The 19706-nt window shown below is 57.6% G+C and overlaps 2 protein-coding genes across 4 annotated transcripts; one reads left to right on the forward strand and one right to left on the reverse strand.

Moving 5' to 3' along the window:
- The first annotated feature begins 3 nt into the window (after positions 1 to 3).
- On the forward strand, positions 4 to 17506 carry ARHGAP33 (Rho GTPase activating protein 33). Of its 3 annotated transcripts, XM_082369649.1 has the most exons (22): positions 4 to 3889; positions 5898 to 5995; positions 6075 to 6159; positions 6509 to 6589; positions 6699 to 6836; positions 7275 to 7367; positions 8302 to 8424; positions 8512 to 8589; positions 8675 to 8741; positions 8825 to 8884; positions 8975 to 9127; positions 9211 to 9313; positions 10518 to 10662; positions 10742 to 10824; positions 10909 to 11016; positions 12404 to 12549; positions 13185 to 13338; positions 13423 to 13568; positions 13649 to 13723; positions 15086 to 15763; positions 15857 to 16248; positions 16333 to 17506. In XM_082369649.1, the coding sequence occupies exons 1-22, from the start codon at positions 3884 to 3886 to the stop codon at positions 17113 to 17115; spliced, it is 3795 nt and encodes a 1264-aa protein (XP_082225775.1). In that variant the 5' UTR covers positions 4 to 3883; the 3' UTR covers positions 17116 to 17506. The 3 variants fall into 3 exon arrangements, with proteins under 3 accessions (XP_082225775.1, XP_082225773.1, XP_082225774.1); XM_082369647.1 differs by having other exon boundaries at positions 15857 to 17506; XM_082369648.1 differs by lacking the exon at positions 8825 to 8884 and having other exon boundaries at positions 15857 to 17506.
- Positions 17507 to 17559: 53 nt separating this feature from the next.
- Positions 17560 to 19580, reverse strand: LOC309617402 (uncharacterized protein). The gene is made up of 7 exons (XM_082369666.1): positions 19511 to 19580; positions 19004 to 19197; positions 18847 to 18919; positions 18669 to 18757; positions 18425 to 18580; positions 18013 to 18251; positions 17560 to 17906 (listed from the first exon to the last, which is right to left on the reverse strand). Exons 2-7 carry the CDS (start codon positions 19010 to 19012, stop codon positions 17888 to 17890), a joined length of 585 nt encoding a protein of 194 aa, XP_082225792.1. The 5' UTR covers positions 19013 to 19197; positions 19511 to 19580; the 3' UTR covers positions 17560 to 17887.
- Between the last annotated feature and the right edge of the window lie 126 nt (positions 19581 to 19706).

Below are 19706 nucleotides of genomic sequence, written 5' to 3' on the forward strand. Positions count from 1 at the left end.
AGTGTCTTCTGGTTTCATCCTCTATGAGGGCAGGAGAGGGGTTCCGGGCAAGACTGGGACTCACCTTATCTGACCTTCAACTCAGGAGTGGATCCTCCTGTCTCAGATGAGACCAAAGGAACTGTCCTCTGGGTATGAAGCTTGTAGAGTCATCAGAGTGTTGGACAATGGTCAGGCCTCAGTCCACATCCTGCTTGACCCAGCAGCAGCATTTGGTGCTCTGATCCCCACCCCCTCCTTGAAGCACTTCTTTTCCTGGCTTCCAGAACCCCAGCCCTCTCCTCACCTCTCTGGTTGTGCCTCCTCATTGTGCCTCACACCTGTCACTTTAGTGTGTCCCAGGGCCCTGGCCTTGACTTTTCTATCTACAGTCAATCCCAGGTGCTCTCATCTGGCTTTGTGGGCTCTAAACCCCATCTCTTTTCTGATAGTCCACAAATTTCTATCTTCAGCCTAGAACCTCAGGTACCCTGCTGCTTGCTCATCATCCACAAAGAAAGGTCTAAGAGATGTCTCAAACTCCACAGATCTTAATCTTCCCCCTAAACTTGCTCCTCCCTGGCCCTCAGCTCCGTCCTTCTCAGGTCAGAAGCCTCAGGTCAGAGGCTGCTCAGGTCAGAAGCCTCACAGCTGTCACTGACTCCTCTCGTTCCCTCACACCCACAGTCAGTTGACCAGCAAGTTCTATCATCTCTACCTTTAAAATCTCTCCAGAATTTAACCCCGCCTTTCTCCCCATTCCACTGCCCCACCCCAGTCTAGGCTATCGTCACCTGTCCGGACTATTGAAAAACCTATTGTTTTATCTGTGAATACTTTGACACATTTCCCATCAAAAAAGTAAAGTCTATGTCCCTTCTTGAAACTGGGTTGAACTTTGTGACTGCCTCCACAAATAAAATGCAGAGGAAGTGATACTACTTTAACTTCCTAAATTGGATTAGAAAAGATGATATAATTTCCACCTGTTTTTCTCCCAGTCTCTCTTCTTTCTCCGTCTCTCCCTGTCCCCCTCCTTTTGGAGCCCTGGGATGCCATATAAAAAGTCCAGTTGCCATCCTGGATAAGGATTTTGACTACAAAGGTGTCAAAATACAGTGAAATTTATGAATTGCATGGTATGTAAGGTTTACCTCAAAAGAAAAATAAATATTGAACTCCAATGAAGGATATGCATGCTGAAGTATTTAGGAGACAGTATACAATGTCTTTAATTTATTTTGAAATGCATCCAAAAATTAGATTAATGGATGAATAGAGTAATAGGTAGATGTGACATAAAGCAAATATAGTAAAATGCTAATGGTAGGATCTAAGTGGTGGGTATATGGGTGTAAAATTGTTCAGCTTTGCTGTATGTTAGAAAATTTTTATAATAAAATGTTGGAGAATATATGATCAGGATTATTTTGATATTTGTATTTACAAAAAAAAGAGAAGATAGGATAGATTTCTGTAAAAAGTAGCTTCTGTATGTCACAGACATGGTAAACATTTGTTTTCAGTCTTTTTGAACAAACCATACATTTAAATAAAATCAAAAGAAGGAAATAGCTGCTTAGGTATAAGGAGAAAAAAAGATGTTTATAGTAGCAGAATCTGATCTTGGGGGGTGAGTGGGACCTAGAAATTTTCCTGAGGAAGTTACATTTGAGCTGAGACAGGTAGGAATTAATAACTAACAAAGGGCCATCCTAGTTACTATTTCTGGGTTACAAGCCACCCTAAAACTTAGTGGCATAAAACAATCATTTTATTATGCTCATGGATTCTGTGAGTCAGAAATTTGGACAGGGCACAGTTGGGGACAGTTTGTCTCTGCTCCATGATGTCTAGGGTTTCAGCTGGGAAGACAAAGGTGGCTTAACAGCTGGGGGCGGAATCTCTGGAGCTTCTTCACTCCCAAGTCTGACATCAGGGCTCAGATGACTTTAAGCTGGAACTACGGACTGTAGTGCCTACACAAGGTCTCTCCATGTGGCTTATGCTTCCTCAGAGCACGACTACCTCAGCAGAGTTGCACTTCTCACATGATGCCTCAAGGCTCCAGAGCTAGTCATTCCAGTGGACAAAGAATGCCTTTGCCTTTTACTACATAGCCTTGGAAATCACATAGTGTCAATTGCTATTCATTACTATTCTCTATTGGTTGAAGTTGTCACAATCCTGCCCAGATGGAGATAAACTCTACCTTTTCATGAGAGGATTGCGAAAGAATTTGCAGTCGTGTTTTAATGGGGCGGGGGCGCAGAGAATACTCCAGGCAGAGGGAAATTCATATGGGAAATCCCTGTTATGGAAGTGAGGTCAGCAAGTTCAATAAACTGAAATAAGTAGCTGTAAATTTACCCCTCCGTCAGCACTCCCTTTCCCCAATCTCGGCTTAAATTTTATCCATAGAAATTATCGCCTTCTAATATTCTATATTTTAAAATACTTATTTTGTAAACTGTCTTTTCCCACTAGCTTTTGAGCTCCATGTGGGCAGGGTATATTTTCCTCTGTTTTGGTTACTGATATATCCACAAATTAAGCGATCAGAGTTTTTGAATGAATGAATGGGTGGATCAAGGATGTACCTTCGAGGGCCTTGTTGAGGGCATGACCAATGGCAAATTCTCTTGCAAAGGGCGTTGTTACAGAGTTTTCTTTTTCTTTCCTTTTCTTTTTTAATGTACATATCTGGTCCAGGGATCAGAGAGCTGTATTTATTTATTTATTTTTAATTAATTAATTTATTTATTATTTATTTTTGGCTGTGTTGGGTCTTTGTTGCTGCGCGCAGGCTTTCTCTAGTTGCGGCAAGCGGGGGTTACTCCTGGTTGCGGTGCGCGGGCTTCTCATTGCAGTGGCTTCTCTTGTCGTAGAGCACAGGCTCTAGGTGTGCAGGCTTCAGTAGTTGTGGCATGCAGGCTCAGTAGTTGTGGCACACGGGCTTAGTTGCTCCGCAACATGTGGGATCTTCCCGTACCAGGGCTCTAACCCGTATCCCCTGCGTTGGCAGGCGGATCTTTAACCACTGAGCCACCAGGGATATCCCTACAGAGTGTTTTCTGAGCCTCAGTCAACAGCGGGAACAACTGGGACTGGCTTTATGGGAGGCGTGGTCATGTTCAGGCACGCAGGCTAAATTTATTCCTAGGAAAAAGGAGTCAAGGCTGGAGGCCAGCCTGTAAGAAGCAGTAGAGGAGGAGGCAAGGATAATGTCCAGTGGGTAGGGGGAGGCTAAGTCGCAGATTGCCTAGGGTTATGTCCCAGGCAGGGCATCTGAACCAGTGAAAAACATCCAGGGGCCAATGTTGTTAGTATTCTGTGGGCAGGGGAGGGGTCAAGGACTGACAAAGTGGGGTCAGAGGATCGAGACTTTGAAGAGCTGCTTAGGGGATGGAGAAAAGCTTGAGGCCATGGGAGAAGCCAATTGAGAGTGGCAGAGGAGCGGTCACTGACAGTGGACTAAGGGAAGGGTCCACTGCTTAGTGTTAGAAATGTTAGAAGCAAAGCATAAAGAACCTGAGGGTGTGTCTCAGGAGGGGAATGACGGCCAATGAAAAGCAGGCATAGGCGTGGCGCTGTCAAACTTCGCGGGGCGGGACCGGAGAGACCGAGCCAGAAATGAGACCCAAGCCAATGAAAATCCGCCAGGTGGGCGGGGCGTCGTCCTAAGGCCAAGGGTGGAGCCAATGAGACGCTGCGCCGCGTCCCCCATTGCCCCAGCCCCTGTGAGGCTAGTGCCGGAGCCACGGGCAGCCGTTAGGGGCGGGGCCTGCAGCCGCCCGCGCGCAGCTCGCGCCCTCCCCTTTGTGTCGCCATGGCGGCGGCATCGGCGACGAGGACGACGAGCGAGGGGTCCAGCGCGGCCGGCGCCTGAGGAGGCTACACGACCATGGTGGTGAGGCGCCCACGCGGCCGTCAATCTGTCGGTGAAGTCAGTCTGTCCGCGCGGGGCCACGCCCCGCGCGCCCCGCCCCCGGCCCCGCCCGAGCCCGCGGCCTGCGCCGCCCCTCACCCCTCACCGCGGTCCCTCTCCTACCCCGGCCAGGTCTTGGGCCCGAGCTCTTACCCGAGCCCCGCCCCCTCAGCGCGCATCCCCCTTCCACGCCCTGGATGGGGGTGACGGTGGCCGAAGACCCAGACTTGGGAGGAAAAAGGGCTGGTCCAGGGAAGGACCCCGCATCCTCCAAGTGGCCCCCGCAGGGGCCTGCTGAGGCTCTCTGGGTCCTTCACCAGCCCCTATCCCAGAGCCATCCTCAGCGTCCTCATCGCAGCCTCCACCCATCCCTGGCCTAGACCCCTCCTCCTCCTGCCATCAGCCGGTTTCTCATTCTTGAGCCCCACCCCCACCCGGCTCCATCCTCAGCCTGACCCTTTTCTTCTCCTTCTCGTCTTTCTCACCCCTTCCCAGTCCCTCTCAACCAACCCTCCGTTATCCCCCATCAGCCTGAACCTTTACTTCAGCCTCTCCAGCTACTACCCTCCTCCTTACCCCACCCTAATCCCAAGCGTGCATTGTACCCCGATGTGATCCTTGGGTCCTCTCCATCTTCTTGTCCTCATCCACCCTCCCCCAGCATCTCCCTCTGCCACCGTGCTGCTCCTGCCCATTCATCCATTCATTCCCTCATTCGCTCACTTAGCATTCACTGAGACCTCTGTGTAGCCCCTTTGCTCCAGGCATAGAGAAAGTCAGATCCCCTCCTGCCTTGGGGAGCTTCAAGGGCTGGAGAGGGACCCACCCAAGGGTGAGACCCAAAGGATGAAGTCGGCGTTGTAGGGATACGAAGGAGGGAGAGGCTAGAGCCCAGTCTGAGGAATCCTCACCTGGCAGGTGGTTAATTTATTCATCAGATTTTACCCAGCCCCCGCTGCGTGACTGAGCTGGCACTGGGCATTGGGACCCAGAGAGGAATCGGGCACAACCCAGCCTGTGAGGAGCATCAGTTCTGTTCCCAGCTCTGTGCTGGGCAATGCTGGGGGACTAGGGACTCAGCCCCAGTCCAATGGGGGAGAGGGACTCCCCCATTGGACTGTCATCAGACAGGGACATCTCAGAGTGCTCAAGGCTGTAATGAGGGAAGCTTAGGCAACATCATCAAGCCTGGGATGGGGGAGGCTCAGGGGATGCGGGAGTCCAGCAGAGGGGCCTGACACAGCCTGAAGGGTTAGGGAGAACTTCCGAGATGTGGGAACATGAGAGTTGAGACCTGAGGGATAAGTGAAAGGACAGGGAAAGGATGGGGAAGAGTGTTCCATGCAGCAGGAACAGCCTTTGCAAAGCCCTAGAAGGAAATGAGAAGATGGTGCTTTTGTTGGACTCTTAGAAGTCTGAGAGCTCTGAGAGCGGAGGCAATGGGAAGAGATGAGGCTGGAGAGGTAAACAGACCAGAATATTTAGACTTTATCTTAAAGACAACAGGGAGCCATTGAAGATTCATGACCTGTGGAGAGACAGAGGCAGATTTGTGTTTTGTGAAAGTTATACTGGCTCTTGCTGTGAAGAAGCTGGCAGGAAGGGAGAGGTGGAAGCAGGAAGACTGATAAGATGGGAGCAGTGACTGTCCAGATGTCTATGAAAGGCGTGAGAGGCACATACGGGAGATGACTATACTCTGCTGGGGCTACAGGAGGGTTTTAAATGGGGAGAGATGGTACCAACGTGCTCTTTCCCTAATTCACCCTTGGGCCCTGCTCTTCCAGCACCCGACCCCAGACCACACATGGAGAAGCAGACCTACCCTCAGCCCAGCCTTTACCTCCCCCTGACCTACCCCTATTCTCCCTGCTCAGGGCAGTGTATGGAGCAATTCGGGCCCGCAGGCCCAGGCTGACAGATAACAATGCTCCCGTTGTCTCTCTGCTCCCATCTCTGGGGGCCTCTGATTCTTCTTTCTGCTCTACAGGCTCGCAGCACTGACAGCCTGGATGGCCCAGGGGAAGGCTCAGTGCAGCCCCTGCCCCCGTCTGGGGGGCCCAGTGTGAAGGGCAAGCCTGGGAAGAGGTGAGAGGTGAGGGAGAGGCTCAAATTAGGAGGGGAGCCAAGCGCAGGAGCCACTGGTGACCTGTCACCTGTCCCCCAGGCTCTCGGCTCCTCGAGGTCCCTTTCCCCGGCTGGCTGACTGTGCCCATTTCCACTACGAGAACGTTGACTTTGGCCACATTCAGGTATGGGGGCTGCACCAGGTGGGTAGGCAATATCCCACCCAACCCTGAAGCAGTATCAGCCACTTTACCGCTGAAACCTACCCTTGGGACTGGCTGCTCAGTGGCAGGAGCTGCAGGGCAGAAGGGGAGAGTTGTTCATTCATTTGTTCCTTTATTCACTCAGCTACAACTTTTTGTTAGGTGTATGCTTTGTGCCAGGACCCTGTACTCTGACTGAGACGTCACCAGGCCCTGCCTTTGGGGAGGCTCAGGAGGGGGACGCAGACCCATCCTTAGATAATGCCGATCTGGAGAGGTCAGGGCTGGAAAAAAGTGAGACCCTCACCTGGACCTTTGTTTCCCTCTACAGCTCCTGCTGTCTCCAGAGCGTGAAGGTCCCAGCTTCTCTGGAGAGAATGAACTGGTGTTTGGGGTGCAGGTGACCTGTCAGGTGAGGCCACCCACCCCTGCCTCTCATCGAGCCTGGCGGGCTGGTTGCCACGGTCCTCAGCTCAGGGTACTGGAACCATTGCTCTCTCCTGTCCTTCCCGCTCCCACAGGGCCGTTCCTGGCCAGTTCTCCGCAGTTATGATGACTTCCGTTCCCTGGATGCCCACCTCCACCGATGCATATTTGACCGGAGGTTTTCCTGCCTCCCAGAGCTTCCCCCACCCCCAGAGGGTGCCAGGGCTGCCCAGGTAAACTACTTGTTGTCCCAGCCCCTACCTCAGCCAAGGTGTGTCCTCATCAGAGATGTGTGAAACCATCAAGGCAGGGGAATAGATAAATATTTAAGCACTGGTATGGCCCGAGTCCCAGCCAGTCAGAGGCCTTAGAACTGCAGCAGGGCTCTGGAGGCTCCCTTTAGTTGTAGGATCATAGGGAGTTCCCGGGGGTTCCATGGAAGGGTCAGAATGGCCAGACCGATGGGGGCACACCATTGTGGGGGACTCGGCATAGTCTGTTTAACCAATTGATATGACAGCATTTCAGTACTTAAGAGCGAGCGGAGCAGCGCCCATGCGTACAAGTTGAATTTCGGCTCTGCCAGAGGCGAGCTAGGGCAGTATAGGAGGGCAGTGGGCTGTCTTGGGCGGGGTCTTCTCACATAGCCCACTCTGCCAACCTGCCCCCAGATGCTGGTGCCGCTGCTGCTGCAGTACCTGGAGACCCTGTCAGGGCTGGTGGATAGTAACCTCAACTGCGGGCCCGTGCTCACCTGGATGGAGGTGGGCCCGGGCAGGAGGGCTTGGAGCTGGGAGTGAGTGCGGGGCGTCTGGGGAGCAAGAACCAGCCTGGGAGGGTGTGTGTGGGCACAGGAAAGAAACGAGCCGGAGTGGAGGAGACGCTGGTATTTCAGTGTCTGTGTGGGCGCTTGCCTATGAGGGAAAAACGTGTGCGCGCGCGTGTGCGCGCAGGTGTTGGGCTGTAGGGATGTGAGAATTTCAAGGTATATTGGTTAGAAATAGGTTTGGCTGTAGCTCAGAATGCCGGGCTAAGAGTGGCTTAAAGCAGCGGGTTGTTTGTTTTTTTTTAATTTATTTATTTATTTTATTTTTGGCTGCGTTGGATCTTCCTTGCTGCATGTGGGCTTTCTCTAGTTGCAGGGAGCGGGGGCTACTCTTCGTTGTGATGCACGGGCTTCTCATTGCGGTGGCTTCTCTTGTTGCAGACCACGGGCGGGCTCTAGGAGCGCGGGCTTCAGTAGTTGTAGCACACAGGCTTCAGTAGCTGTGGCGCGCGGGCTCTAGAGCGCAGGCTCACTAGTTGTAGCGCACGGGCCTAGTTGCTCCGTGGCATGTGGAATATTCCCGGACCAGGGCTCAAACCCGTGTGCCCTGCATTGGCAGGCGGATTCTTAACCACTGCGCCACCAGGGAAGCCCCAAGCAGCAGGTTTTTAGATAGCAGATGTGCAGTGTCTGCTATGGAGGACGAGGGTGCAGGGGTGTATCAGAAAGACTTCGGGCAGGGGAGTCCTGGGACATGGAAAGGGCTTTGTTTTGGGAGAGGCAAGAATGTAGGTGTTTGACCAATAGCTCTGAGTGACAAGGGCTTTTGGGTGGGGGACAGGTGGTGGCCTCCATTGGGCATGGAGGAACCTTCTCTGTCTTTATTATCGCCTTCCTCTGGCCTCTCCCTGCCACACTCCCTTCCGTCTCAGCTGGACAACCACGGCCGGCGACTGCTCCTCAGTGAGGAGGCCTCGCTCAATATCCCCGCGGTGGCCGCCGCCCACGTGGTGAAGCGGTACACAGCCCAGGCACCCGACGAGCTGTCCTTTGAGGTGAGGCTGTGGAGGAGCAGACTCCAGCCGGGTCCCCACTTCCCCTGCGCCTTCTGACCCTCCCTCCTCACACCTGCCCACTCCCAGGTGGGAGACATTGTCTCAGTGATCGACATGCCGCCCACGGAGGATCGGAGCTGGTGGCGGGGCAAGCGGGGCTTCCAGGTGAGCCTGGCTGGGGGTGGACAGGTGGGGTCGGGGCACCGCGCCAGCTCAGATGGCCCCGTCACTGACCCCAAACCCTCCTCAGGTCGGATTCTTCCCCAGCGAGTGTGTGGAGCTGTTCACAGAGCGGCCGGGTCCAGGACTAAAGGGGGGTGAGTGTCCTGGGCAAAGTGGGGAGGCCCTCCTGCATCCTTTGCCTGCCATCCATCCTTTCCACCCCTTGTTCGCCCCACAGATGCCGACGGTCCCCCGGGTGGTGTCCCAGCTCCCCAGGGTATCTCCTCTCTGACCTCAGGTAATGCAGACGAGGGGCGAGGCCCCTGCCCCCCACCCCACCAGACCGGGGGCTGCACTGACCCTGTGTGACCCGCCTTTACTCCCACAGCTGTGCCCCGGCCGCGTGGGAAGCTGGCCGGCCTCCTCCGCACCTTCATGCACTCCCGCCCTTCCCGGCAGCGGCTGCGGCAGCGGGGCATCTTGCGGCAGAGGGTGTTCGGCTGTGACCTTGGAGAGCACCTCAGCAACTCGGGCCAGGATGGTGAGGCCCGGGCCCACCTGCCCTGCCCGATCCTCCCACCCAGGCTGCAACCTGCCCAGCCCCGACCCCGCTGTTTCTCCCAGTGCCCCAGGTGCTTCGCTGCTGCTCTGAGTTTATCGAGGCCCATGGGGTGGTAGATGGAATCTATCGGCTCTCGGGTGTGTCATCCAACATCCAGAGGCTACGGTGAGGACCCTCCGCCAACCCCTTCCCTCTGCAAACATTTATTGAGCATCATCTCTGTTCCAGGCCCTGTGCCATGTGCTGGGGACACAGAGTTATTGGGAGGGCACAGGGCAGGGTTGGACCGGGGTGGGCGCAGGGAAGGCTTCCTTGAGGAAGTGACACCCCAGCTGAGGTCTGAAAGGTGAGAGCAGAACAAGCACTCAAAGCAGGGGAGTCAGCCTTCACTGAGCACCTGCCACATGCCAAGCACTCGGCACTGGGGACACAGTGGTGAATGAGACAACCAGAAACTCCGTCCTCATGGGGCCCACGTGCTAGAGGGGGAGCCAAACAAGGAAATTAGAGAGTTTACAATAGGTGACAAGTGGTATGGAGAAAAAAAGACAGGGGTAAGGAAGATCATAATAAGAAATCAGGGAGGGGTATTGCGGTTTTCAGTAGGGTGGGCGGAGAAGGCCTCCTTGGGGAGAGCTCGCTGTGGAGGAGGTGAGGGAGCGAGCCCTGTGCTTATCCACGTTGGAGGGAACAGGCAGCGCGAGGGGAAAGCAGCAGGAGATGATGTCTGCGAAATGATTAGGGGCAGAGCATGCGGGGCCTTTTTGATGACTGTTAGGATTTGGGCTTTTACTGGGAGTAAGAGGGGAACCACAGGATGGGTTCTGAGCCCAGGAGGGGCAGCGTGCATAACAACAGTCTAAGAGGTGGGAAGCAGTGAGGCACGGGCTTCCAAGCTGACAGGAGGCCGTGAAGCAAGAGCGTGGAGCCTGGGGCAGTGAGAGATGAGGCCTAGGTCGCGTGCATAGAGCTTTTACCTGAGAGGGTGGGACACCGCCAGGTTGTGAGCAGGGGCTGCTGGGATTTCAGCTGCATTTTCCAGTGTGACCTCTTGGAGCCAGGAAAATGGCACAACTTTGTGGACAGAGCCCGGTTACACTGTGGGGGCAGATAGCCTTGGGTAGCTACAGGCAGGGCATCTCCCACCCGAGCCTCAGTGTCCTCCTCTGTAAGTGGGGTGCCCTTGTCTTTGGCACATAGGGTTGTTGGGGGGGAAGGGGGCTCGGTAAGGTTCTGAGAGCCTCTGAAGAGCCCAGCACAGGAAGAGGATTGCATCCACCTGTGGACACTTTAGGGGGCAGGGGAAGGACACGGCCAGGCGGGCTAGCTCTGACCCGAATCTTCCTCCTCCTTGACCTGGTGGCCTCAGGCATGAGTTTGACAGTGAGAGGATCCCTGAACTGTCTGGCCCCGCCTTCCTGCAGGACATCCACAGCGTGTCCTCCCTCTGCAAGCTCTACTTCCGAGAGCTGCCGAACCCCTTGCTCACATACCAGCTCTACGGGAAGTTCAGCGTGAGTGAGGGCGCTGGCAAGGTTGGAGGGTGCTGGGAGGCGTGCGGCCCCCCTCATTCATGCCCGTGCACAATCTCAGGAAGCCATGTCAGTGCCTGGGGAGGAGGAACGCCTGGTGCGGGTCCACGACGTCATCCAGCAGCTGCCCCCGCCGCACTACAGGTAAACCAGGAGGGGCAAGGAAGGGCTGTGCTGGGCTCCCAAGGGAGTTGAGGCTCAGGCGTCCCCCTCCGCTTCCACCCCCAGGACCCTGGAGTACCTGCTGAGGCACTTGGCCCGCATGGCGAGACACAGTGCCAACACCAGCATGCATGCCCGCAACCTGGCCATCGTTTGGGCACCCAACCTGCTACGGTAAGCTGGCAGCTCACCAGCCTGCCCCCCTAGCTCCCTCCCACAGGCTGGGCCTTGAGTCTCCCCCGACCCCTACCCCACCCCAGGAACCCACCCAGCTTTTGCTCTCTTGTTCATTTCACATATTTCTTAAGTGTCGGACGCCAGTATGCCAGCCCCTGTTCTCAGCACCGGGGACACAGTAGTGAGCGGGAACCTGTGCTCTGGGCTCACATTCTCATGCGGGAGATGACAGTGAACCATTACAAGAAAAACACAGAGCACTGTCTGATGGTGATGAGTGGCAAGGAGAAAGATTACAAAGTGGGGAAGGGAGATCTGCAGGGCCATGGCATTTGAAATGTTTAGAGTGGCAGTGAAGGCTTCAGGAAGAAGTCTTCCATGGCCAGCAGCAGGGTAAGCCCCAGAGGATTTGATGGTGACCAAGACAGGCAAGTTCCCTGTCCTGGAGGAGTTCAGTTCTTCTTGGGAAACAGATAAGTAAATAAATAAAATAGACGGTACATGGTAGGTATAAGAACTACGGGGGAAAAAATAAAGACAGACCTGGAATATAGAGGTTTACAATTTTAAATGAAGTGGGTGTGGAAGATTCCATTGAGAAGGTAACATTTGAGTTGATACCTGCAGAAGGTGAGGGAAGGACCCATGTGGATATCTGAGGAGGAGCAAACTAGGCAGAGGGAATAGCAAGTGCAAAGGTCCTGGGACTGGGTCAGGGCCTAGTGTTTTGGAGGAGCAGCAGAGGGGCCAGTGTGACTGGAGCTGAGTGAGTGAGGGAGGGGTTGAGGGGGAGGAGATGGTAAGGTCAGAGAAGTGATGGACCCAGTAGGGAAGGGACTTATGGGTTGTGGGTCATAATGAGGACTTTGGCTTTTACCAGGAGTGAGATGCAGCCAGAGGAGGGCTCTGAGCCAGGAGGGCCCTGATCTGACTCAGGGGTTCACAGGCTCCCTCTGGCTGTGTGGGGGGAGCAGACTGTAGGGGCAGATGGGAGCAGGGAGACCAGGGAAGAGGCTGTGTGATGGTCCAGGAGGGAGAGCATGGAGGCTGGGCCAGGGTGGGGGCAGTAGAGGAGCAGAGTTTAGATTCTGGGTAGATTTTGTGGGTGGAGCCAACAGGGTCTGCTGAGATTGGATGTGGGTGTGAGGGAAAGAGGGGTCAAGGACAATTCTAGGGTGTTTGGCCTGAGCCACTAGAAGTACACTGACTGAGATGGGATAGGGAGGGAGCAGGTTTGGGGAAGGGTTGAGAATGCAGTTTTAGTTTGACAGGGTCAGAGACATTGAATGATAGTCATTGCTTCCAAGGCTCCCTACCTTGCCTGGCCAGAACCCACCAGCTGGGGCTCGAGGCACCCGGCCACCCTCCCCGTCCTCCCATCCAGGTCCATGGAGCTGGAGTCAGTGGGGCTGGGGGGGGCAGCAGCCTTCCGGGAGGTGCGGGTGCAGTCGGTGGTGGTGGAATTCCTGCTCACCCACGTGGACGTCCTGTTCAGCGACACTTTCACCTCTGCTGGCCTTGACCCTGCAGGTATGCCCATCCACCCCCGATGTCCTGACTACTGCCCCCTCATTGTCCGGGCTGCAGCGGGAGGGCAGGTGGGCTCCCAGCCCCATCCCTATCCCACTGAAGCTGGACCTCCCTTCTGGCTCCTTGAGGACCCCGCCCCGGCCTCTCCCTCCCCTCCCCCCCCTTCTCATTTCAGCTCCTACGCTCAGGATCCCCACTTCTTGGCCCGGACATCGTTCTTCCTTCACCCCTTGTAGCTCCTGGGGGCGCTCGGGGCCTTGGGTCCACCTGGGAGGAGGTGGGAGGTCCCCAGACTTGACCCTGCCCCGGCCCCACCCAGACTCCCCGCCCTGCCCCGGACCCCAGCCCAGTCAGGATTCAGCACGTCGGAGGGCCCTCTGGCTCGAGGTAACTGAAGCCAGAGCCGCTGTCCTCGCTGGCTGCTGGGAGCTGCCTCCTCATCAGCTCGTTCTGCCTCACGCCTCCTCCTCACCTGCCTGCTGCCCACCCGTTCCCGCCTGATCCGCCCTGGCCCCCTGCCTTGCCAGCCCGGGTGGGCACGCTGCTGGGCCGGGGCTTGGGCTGTAGCGCTTGGCTTTGCCTGTGGCCTTGAATGGTCCCAGGGCTGACGGCTGCCCCCTTTCCCGACTTCCCAGGCCGCTGCCTCCTCCCCAGGCCCAAGTCCCTTGCGGGCAGCGGCCCCTCCACTCGCCTGCTGACGCTGGAGGAAGCCCAGGCTCGCACCCAGGGCCGGCTGGGGACGCCCGCCGAGCCCACAACTTCCAAGGCCCCAGCTTCACCTGTGGAAAGGTGAGTGAGAGGCCCGGAAGGGGAGGGGCCAGCCTGGGGGGCCCCAGCTCTCATCCTGCCTCCTGTGTCTCACCCAAACTCCAGGAGGAAAGGGGAGAGAGGCGAGAAACAGCGGAAGCCTGGGGGTAGCAGCTGGAAGACCTTCTTTGCCCTGGGCCGGGGCCCCAGCATCCCCCGAAAGAAGCCTCTTCCCTGGCTAGGGGGCACCCGTGCCCGACCGCCGCCTTCAGGTCAGAGGCCGGGCAGCTGGCATGGTGGTCAGAGAGGCACTGCATAGTGCCCCCCGTGACCCTTCTTCCTCTCCCTGCAGGCAGCCGACCTGACACTGTCACACTGAGGTCTACCAAGAGTGAGGAGTCTCTGTCATCGCAGGCCAGCGGGGCTGGTGAGCACAGCTGCCTATGCCCAGGTGGAGCTGGGAGGGACTGGGGCCCTGAGTTGGCCTCCAAGTGGTGTTTTCAGATTTGGGGGTCTTGGGTTTTTTTCGTTTTTAATCTGGACCGTAGGTACAATAAGTTGGATAAAGCTTCACCCTTGTTTCGTGATGCACTGTGATCACTGGTCCATGCAGCGTCCTTTCAAACAGTCTTTTATTCATCCCTTTTTTTTTTTTTTAATATTTTATTTATTTATTTATTTATTTATGGCTGTGTTGGGTCTTCCTTTCTGTGTGAGGGCTTTCTCCAGTTGCGGCAAGTGGGGGTCATTCTTCATCGCGGTGCGCGGGCCTCTCACTCTCGCGGCCTCTCTTGTTGCGGAGCACAGGCTCCAGACGCGCAGGCTCAGTAGTTGTGGCCCACGGGCCCAGTCGCTCCGCGGCATGTGGGATCTTCCCAGACCAGGGCGCGAACCCGTGTCCCCTGCATTGGCAGGCAGATTCTCAACCACGGCGCCACCAGGGAAGCCCTATTCATCCCTTTTGAAAAAAAAATTAAATAGTATAATGAACACCCGTGAACCCACTGGCCAGAACTAAAAGAGCACCACTGCGTTACCTGCGAACTCCTCCCCCTCCCACCTGCTGCCTCCCCACAACAGGCATCCTCTAAATTTGATAGTCTTCATCCCTTTGCGTTTACAGTTTTATCACGTACAGGTGCAGGCATCAATAACATACTGCGAAGTTCTAGTTGTTTTGAAACTTTAATTAAAGGGTATCATTAAAAGCGGTATCGCGCTGTATGTGGATTCACTCACCACTACATTATAGGCTGCCGTCCGCGCTGCTGAGTGGAGCTCAGCCTCCTTCCTCTCCGTCACTCTCTAGTGTTCCATGTGTGGGTATCCCCTTGGGAGTTGCTTGTCCATCCTCCTCCTGATGGATCTGGGGGCTCTGATGAGCTCGCCCAGGAGTGGAGGTACATACTGTACGGTATGCTCACATCCAACTGTACAAGACAAGGCCCAAGTATTTCCCAGACGTGGTCGCCCCACGCTGTCCTCCCAGCCACTGTGTATGAGATCTTGCTGGTCTCATGCTCACAGCCAGTGGGGTCATCAGACTTCATTCTTGCCTTTGGGTCTGGAAGGATTCTTTTCATGGACTTGCCATTTATTTCCTTTATCACCCATGAGTCTGAACAGCTCTCCCTGGATTCCCAGCCATTGTGACCCTATCCAGGGACGTGCCTCTTCATGTTATTTCCCCAACTTACTGGGCGGTGTGTCCTGTTCTCACTGATGTACGTGGGTATGTAAAGTTCTGACCCCGACCCCTAACTGCCCCCCCCCCATACTGCCCTTCCAGGCCTCCAGAGGCTGCACAGGCTACGGCGACCCCACTCCAGCAGTGATGCTTTTCCTGTGGGCCCAGCACCTGCTGGCTCCTGCGAGAGCCTGTCATCGTCCGAGCCCTCCGAGTCCTCCGAGTCCTCCTCCTCCGAGTCCTCCTCCTCCGAGTCCTCAGCAGCTGGGCTGGGGGCACTCTCCGGTTCCCCCTCACACCGAGCCTCAGCCTGGCTAGATGATGGTGACGAGCTGGACTTCAGCCCACCCCGCTGCCTGGAGGGGCTCCGGGGGCTTGACTTTGATCCCCTTACCTTTCGATGCAGCAGCCCCACCCCAGGGGACCCTGCACCTCCCGCCAGCCCGGCCCCCCCGGCCCCCGCCTCTGCCTTTCCACCCAGGGTGACCCCCCAGGCCCTCTCGCCCCGTGGGCCCACCGGCGCTGCCTCACCCATTGCCCTGGACATCTCAGAGCCCCTGGCTGTATCGGTGCCACCCGCTGTCCTGGAGCTGCTGGGGGCTGGGGGAACACCTGCCTCGGCCACCCCAGCGCCAGCCCTCAGCCCCAGCCCAGGCCTGCGCCCCCATCTCATCCCCCTGCTGCTGCGTGGAGCTGAGGCCCAGCTGAGCGACACCTGCCAACAGGAGATCTGCAGCAAGCTGGCACTGCCTGGTCCCCGGGGAGCCCAAGGCCAGCATGGTGAGTCCTGTCCAGCCCACCCGACCCCGCACCCTCACAACCCTGAGGCTGCGCCCAAGACCCTGCTGACTCCTCTTCCCACTCCCCTCCTAGGTGCTGGTATGGATTCACCGCTGCTGCCCCCGCCCCTGTCCCTCCTTCGCCCTGGGGGGGCCCCGCCCCCGCCTCCTAAAAACCCAGCACGCCTCATGGCCCTGGCCCTGGCTGAGCGGGCTCAGCAGGTGGCTCAGAGACAGAGTCAACAGGAGCAGGGGAGCACCCCGTCTGCTCCCCACTCCCCTTTCCATGGCTCACTGTCCCTGGAGGTGGGCAGTGAGCCCCCAGGGACCTCAGGGAGTGGGCCACCCCCCCACTCCCTAGCCCACCCGGGTGCCTGGGCTCCGGGACCCCCACCCTCCCTACCGAGACAACAAATCGATGGGAGCCTGGTGAGGAGCCAGCGGCCCACGGGGACCTCAAGGAGGGGACCCAGGGGCCCTTCCCAGGTCAGTGCCCAGCTCAGGACAGGTGGGAGGTGCAGGGATGTGCCAGAGATGGCAGCCCACTCCCTGTGTTCTGTCCCCCCACAGGTTCCTACCCCTGGCTTCTTCTCCTCAGCCCCCCGGGAGTGCCTACCATCCTTCCTCGGGGTCCCCAGACCAGGCTTGTACCCCCTCGGCTCCCCATCCTTCCAGCCCAGCTCCCCGGCCCCAGTCTGGAGGAGCCCCCTGGGTCCCCTTGCACCACTGGACAGAGGAGAGAACCTGTACTATGAGATCGAGGCAGGCGAGGGGTCCCCTTACTCTGGTCCCACCCGGTCCTGGAGTCCCTTGCGTTCCACGCCCCCAGATAGGCTCAATGCCTCGTATGGCATGCTTGGCCAATCACCACCACTCCATAGGTCCCCCGACTTCCTGCTCAGTTACCCACCACCCCCCTCCTGCTTTCCCCACGACCACCTTGGCTACTCAGCCTCCCAGCACCCTGCCCGGCGCCCCACCCGACCTGAGCCCCTCTATGTCAACCTAGCCCTAGGGCCCAGGGGTCCCTCACCCGCCTCTTCCAGCTCCTCCTCCCCTCCGGCCCACCCCAGAAGCCGCTCTGATCCTGGTCCCCCAGCCCCCCGCCTCCCCCAGAAACAGCGGGCCCCCTGGGGCCACCACACCCCTCACAGGGTGCCTGGGTCCTGGGGCCCTTCAGACCCTCTCCCCTACAGGGCAGCCCCACCAGCCTATGGGAGGGGGGGCGAGCACCACCGAGGGCCCTTGTACAGGAATGGGGGGCAAGGAAGGGAGGGGGCTGGTCCCCCACCCCCCTACCCCACTCCCAGCTGGTCCTTCCACTCTGAGGGCCAGACCCGAAGCTACTGCTGAGCCAGAGCTGGGAGAGACCTTCCTCCTTCCTCTTCTCCCTCACTGATCTTGGTCCAACCTAATCCCTTGTTTTGTATTTTCTTGAGCTCCTGACCCCTACCCCAGGTTTCTAACTTTGTAACTTGCCTCTGATGTGGGTCCCTAACCTGTTATCATAGCTTACCTACCCTGGGCTGAAGGGCATGCCCATCCCCCCACCATCCTCCATCCTGGGGGCTCTTGCACAAATCTGAGAGGGTTAGGCTGACTCCCTGTCCTCCCTTTCTCTCCAGGAGTTCCCAGCATGTCCTGTCCTGTGCACAGGGGGTGGGGGGACAGCTCCTGCCATCTCCCGCCACATACCCCACTAAACCATCTGACAAAATTAATGAATAAAAATGGTGAAAATGTGGCTGCTAGTGTCATGCTGGGGCCAGGCTCAGTGAATAAAGAGGCAGTAACAGATGGATTGCTTTCTCATTTTATCATTTCAGCAGGTGCTAAGTGGTGAGTCACTCCTGGGAGACTCTGAGGGGGCGATATCTGCAGAGAAGGGGCCATGGGTGCCCCAACAATTTGTGTCAGGAGTGGGATTGAGCCTGGGCCTGTCTTCAAGTTGGCATCCACCTTGTAGTACTGCTATGATCTCCTCCAGCAGATCCATCCTGGGGCGGGGGGCGCGGGCGGGTAGGGGTGGACTGAGGGTTATCTCAGGGATGAGGAAGGGGCCTGTGGCCATTCCACCAGTGCCCCATTTCTCACTTCTGCAGGCTGAAGAAGAGACTTCCTCTGATCAGCTCAGGGCTGGGCGCCTACAGGAGTAAAAGACTAGAGCTGCCACCCGGTGGCCATGGAGCTCAGGATGGCCTTGGGAGGGTGGGGTGGGGCAGGGGCTGGGCTCAGGGTCCTCTGCTTCACCTGCCCTCGTGGCCTTCCCTGCCAGCAGTCTCCAGGGTGTGGGAAGCTTCCCTGTGGGTCAGTAGGCAGGGGGTGGGCTCACAGGGCTGGGGGTCCAGCAGGGCAGCCCTGTGTGTGTGCCGCCGCAGCCCCTGCAGGGCTTGGATCTTGGCTGAGAACTTCCTCTCATACTGCTCCTCAGAGCTCTGAGTCCCCAGCAGGGAGGCTGAGTCCTGAAGGCTGGAGTACAGGGCAGGGCCCTGGGGGAAGCAGGGTTGGTTGGGGGTCACAGGTCATCGAGGGAACAGTTGGGGGTCCCAGGGGGTCCCTGGTCAGAGGAGAGGCAGCCAGGGAAATTGGAGTTGGTGACAACTGGAGGGAGGGGTCACAGGTGAGCAAATGGATGGTGGCGCAGGGCTCAGGGTATCCATACTGTTGATCTGGGCTCCAGGCAGCGGTCCAGGCTGACCCTGGCTGTGGGGCTGTGCCCTGGGCAGAGGCTGGGGCTGGGACTCGAGCTGCTGCCTAGAGTCAAGCTGCTGCCCGAGTCCCAGGCTGCACCTCTCTGGACTTTGCTGTGGCTCATGACCTGCAGAGAGCGATGGCAGAGAGCTGGCATGGTTGCCCAGGTGCCCCACAGCTCCCTTGGTCCTCCACATGCCTGTCCTGGCTCCTACCTGGGATGGGGAGGGGCCTGGGGACATCACAGGGGGCACAGGCCTGAGTGCAGTCTTGGTTCTGGGAGCCACCTCATAGTACGTCGTCTCTGGGGGAACAGCCAGTTGGTTGGAATGGGGTGGGGGCACAGCTGACCTGTGCTTAGTACCTGCTACCATCCCCTCCTTGCCCTCTAACCTGGTGGAGAACCCTGGGGTGAAGGGCACAGAGTGGTCCAATCCATTGGGGAGCTCACCTCAGAGGCTGAGTCCTGTGGAGAGGAGGCTGGGTGTGGGACACGGGCCCTGCCTGAGGTTCCAGGGCTACCACCCACCCCGGCCTACCTGCCCTATACCTGAGCCATGGCCTTCCGCAGCAGGTATCGTGTACTCTGCAGGCTGCCCCAGCGGTCAGCAGGCCCTAGACCTAGCCCAGCCTGAACCAGGGCCTGGTAGGGGGCTGGCACCAGGGGGTCCAGGGCTGGGCTCTCACTGGCCTCCAGTTCAGCCTTCACCTCAGGCCCTTCTCTTCCAGCCCAGGGAAGCTCTCCTGTGTGGAAGCATAACTGGGGGACCCAAACCGGTGGGGGGCCTCACTGGGGCAGGGAGCGGGGTCACTCGCTGATCAGTGAAGACCTCCTGGGCCAGGATGCAGAAGCTGTAGAGGTCTGAGGTGGCGGCAAGCATGTTACCGCAGATGAGCTCAAGTGGCAACCACGGGTACAGTTCGGGAGGTGGGGGCAGCCCTGGGCCTGGGCCTCCCCACGGGTAGCCCTGCTGTGGCCTGTGGAGGCCGAGGAACCTGGTGAGCCAGTGGCCGCCAGACAGGGACACAGGGGCAGGCAAGTGAGGCAGGCGCTCACCCGGGCCGCAGCCAGAGTTGGTACAGTGGGCGCCCGTGCTCCAGGCTGCCCACTTTGGCCAGGCCTGGCCGCATCAGCTGCACAGCATGGGAGCTGAGGCCGCCAGGAGCACGCCAGCGGGCCTGCAGGAACAGCAGGGCCTCCAGCGCCTGCAGCGGCAGGTGGCCGGGCCCCCCTCTCTCGGTCCCAGCCACAC

This window comes from Balaenoptera borealis (genome assembly GCF_965194805.1).
Source record: "Balaenoptera borealis genome assembly, chromosome: 19".
In the NCBI taxonomy this organism is placed as follows: domain Eukaryota; kingdom Metazoa; phylum Chordata; class Mammalia; order Artiodactyla; family Balaenopteridae; genus Balaenoptera; species Balaenoptera borealis.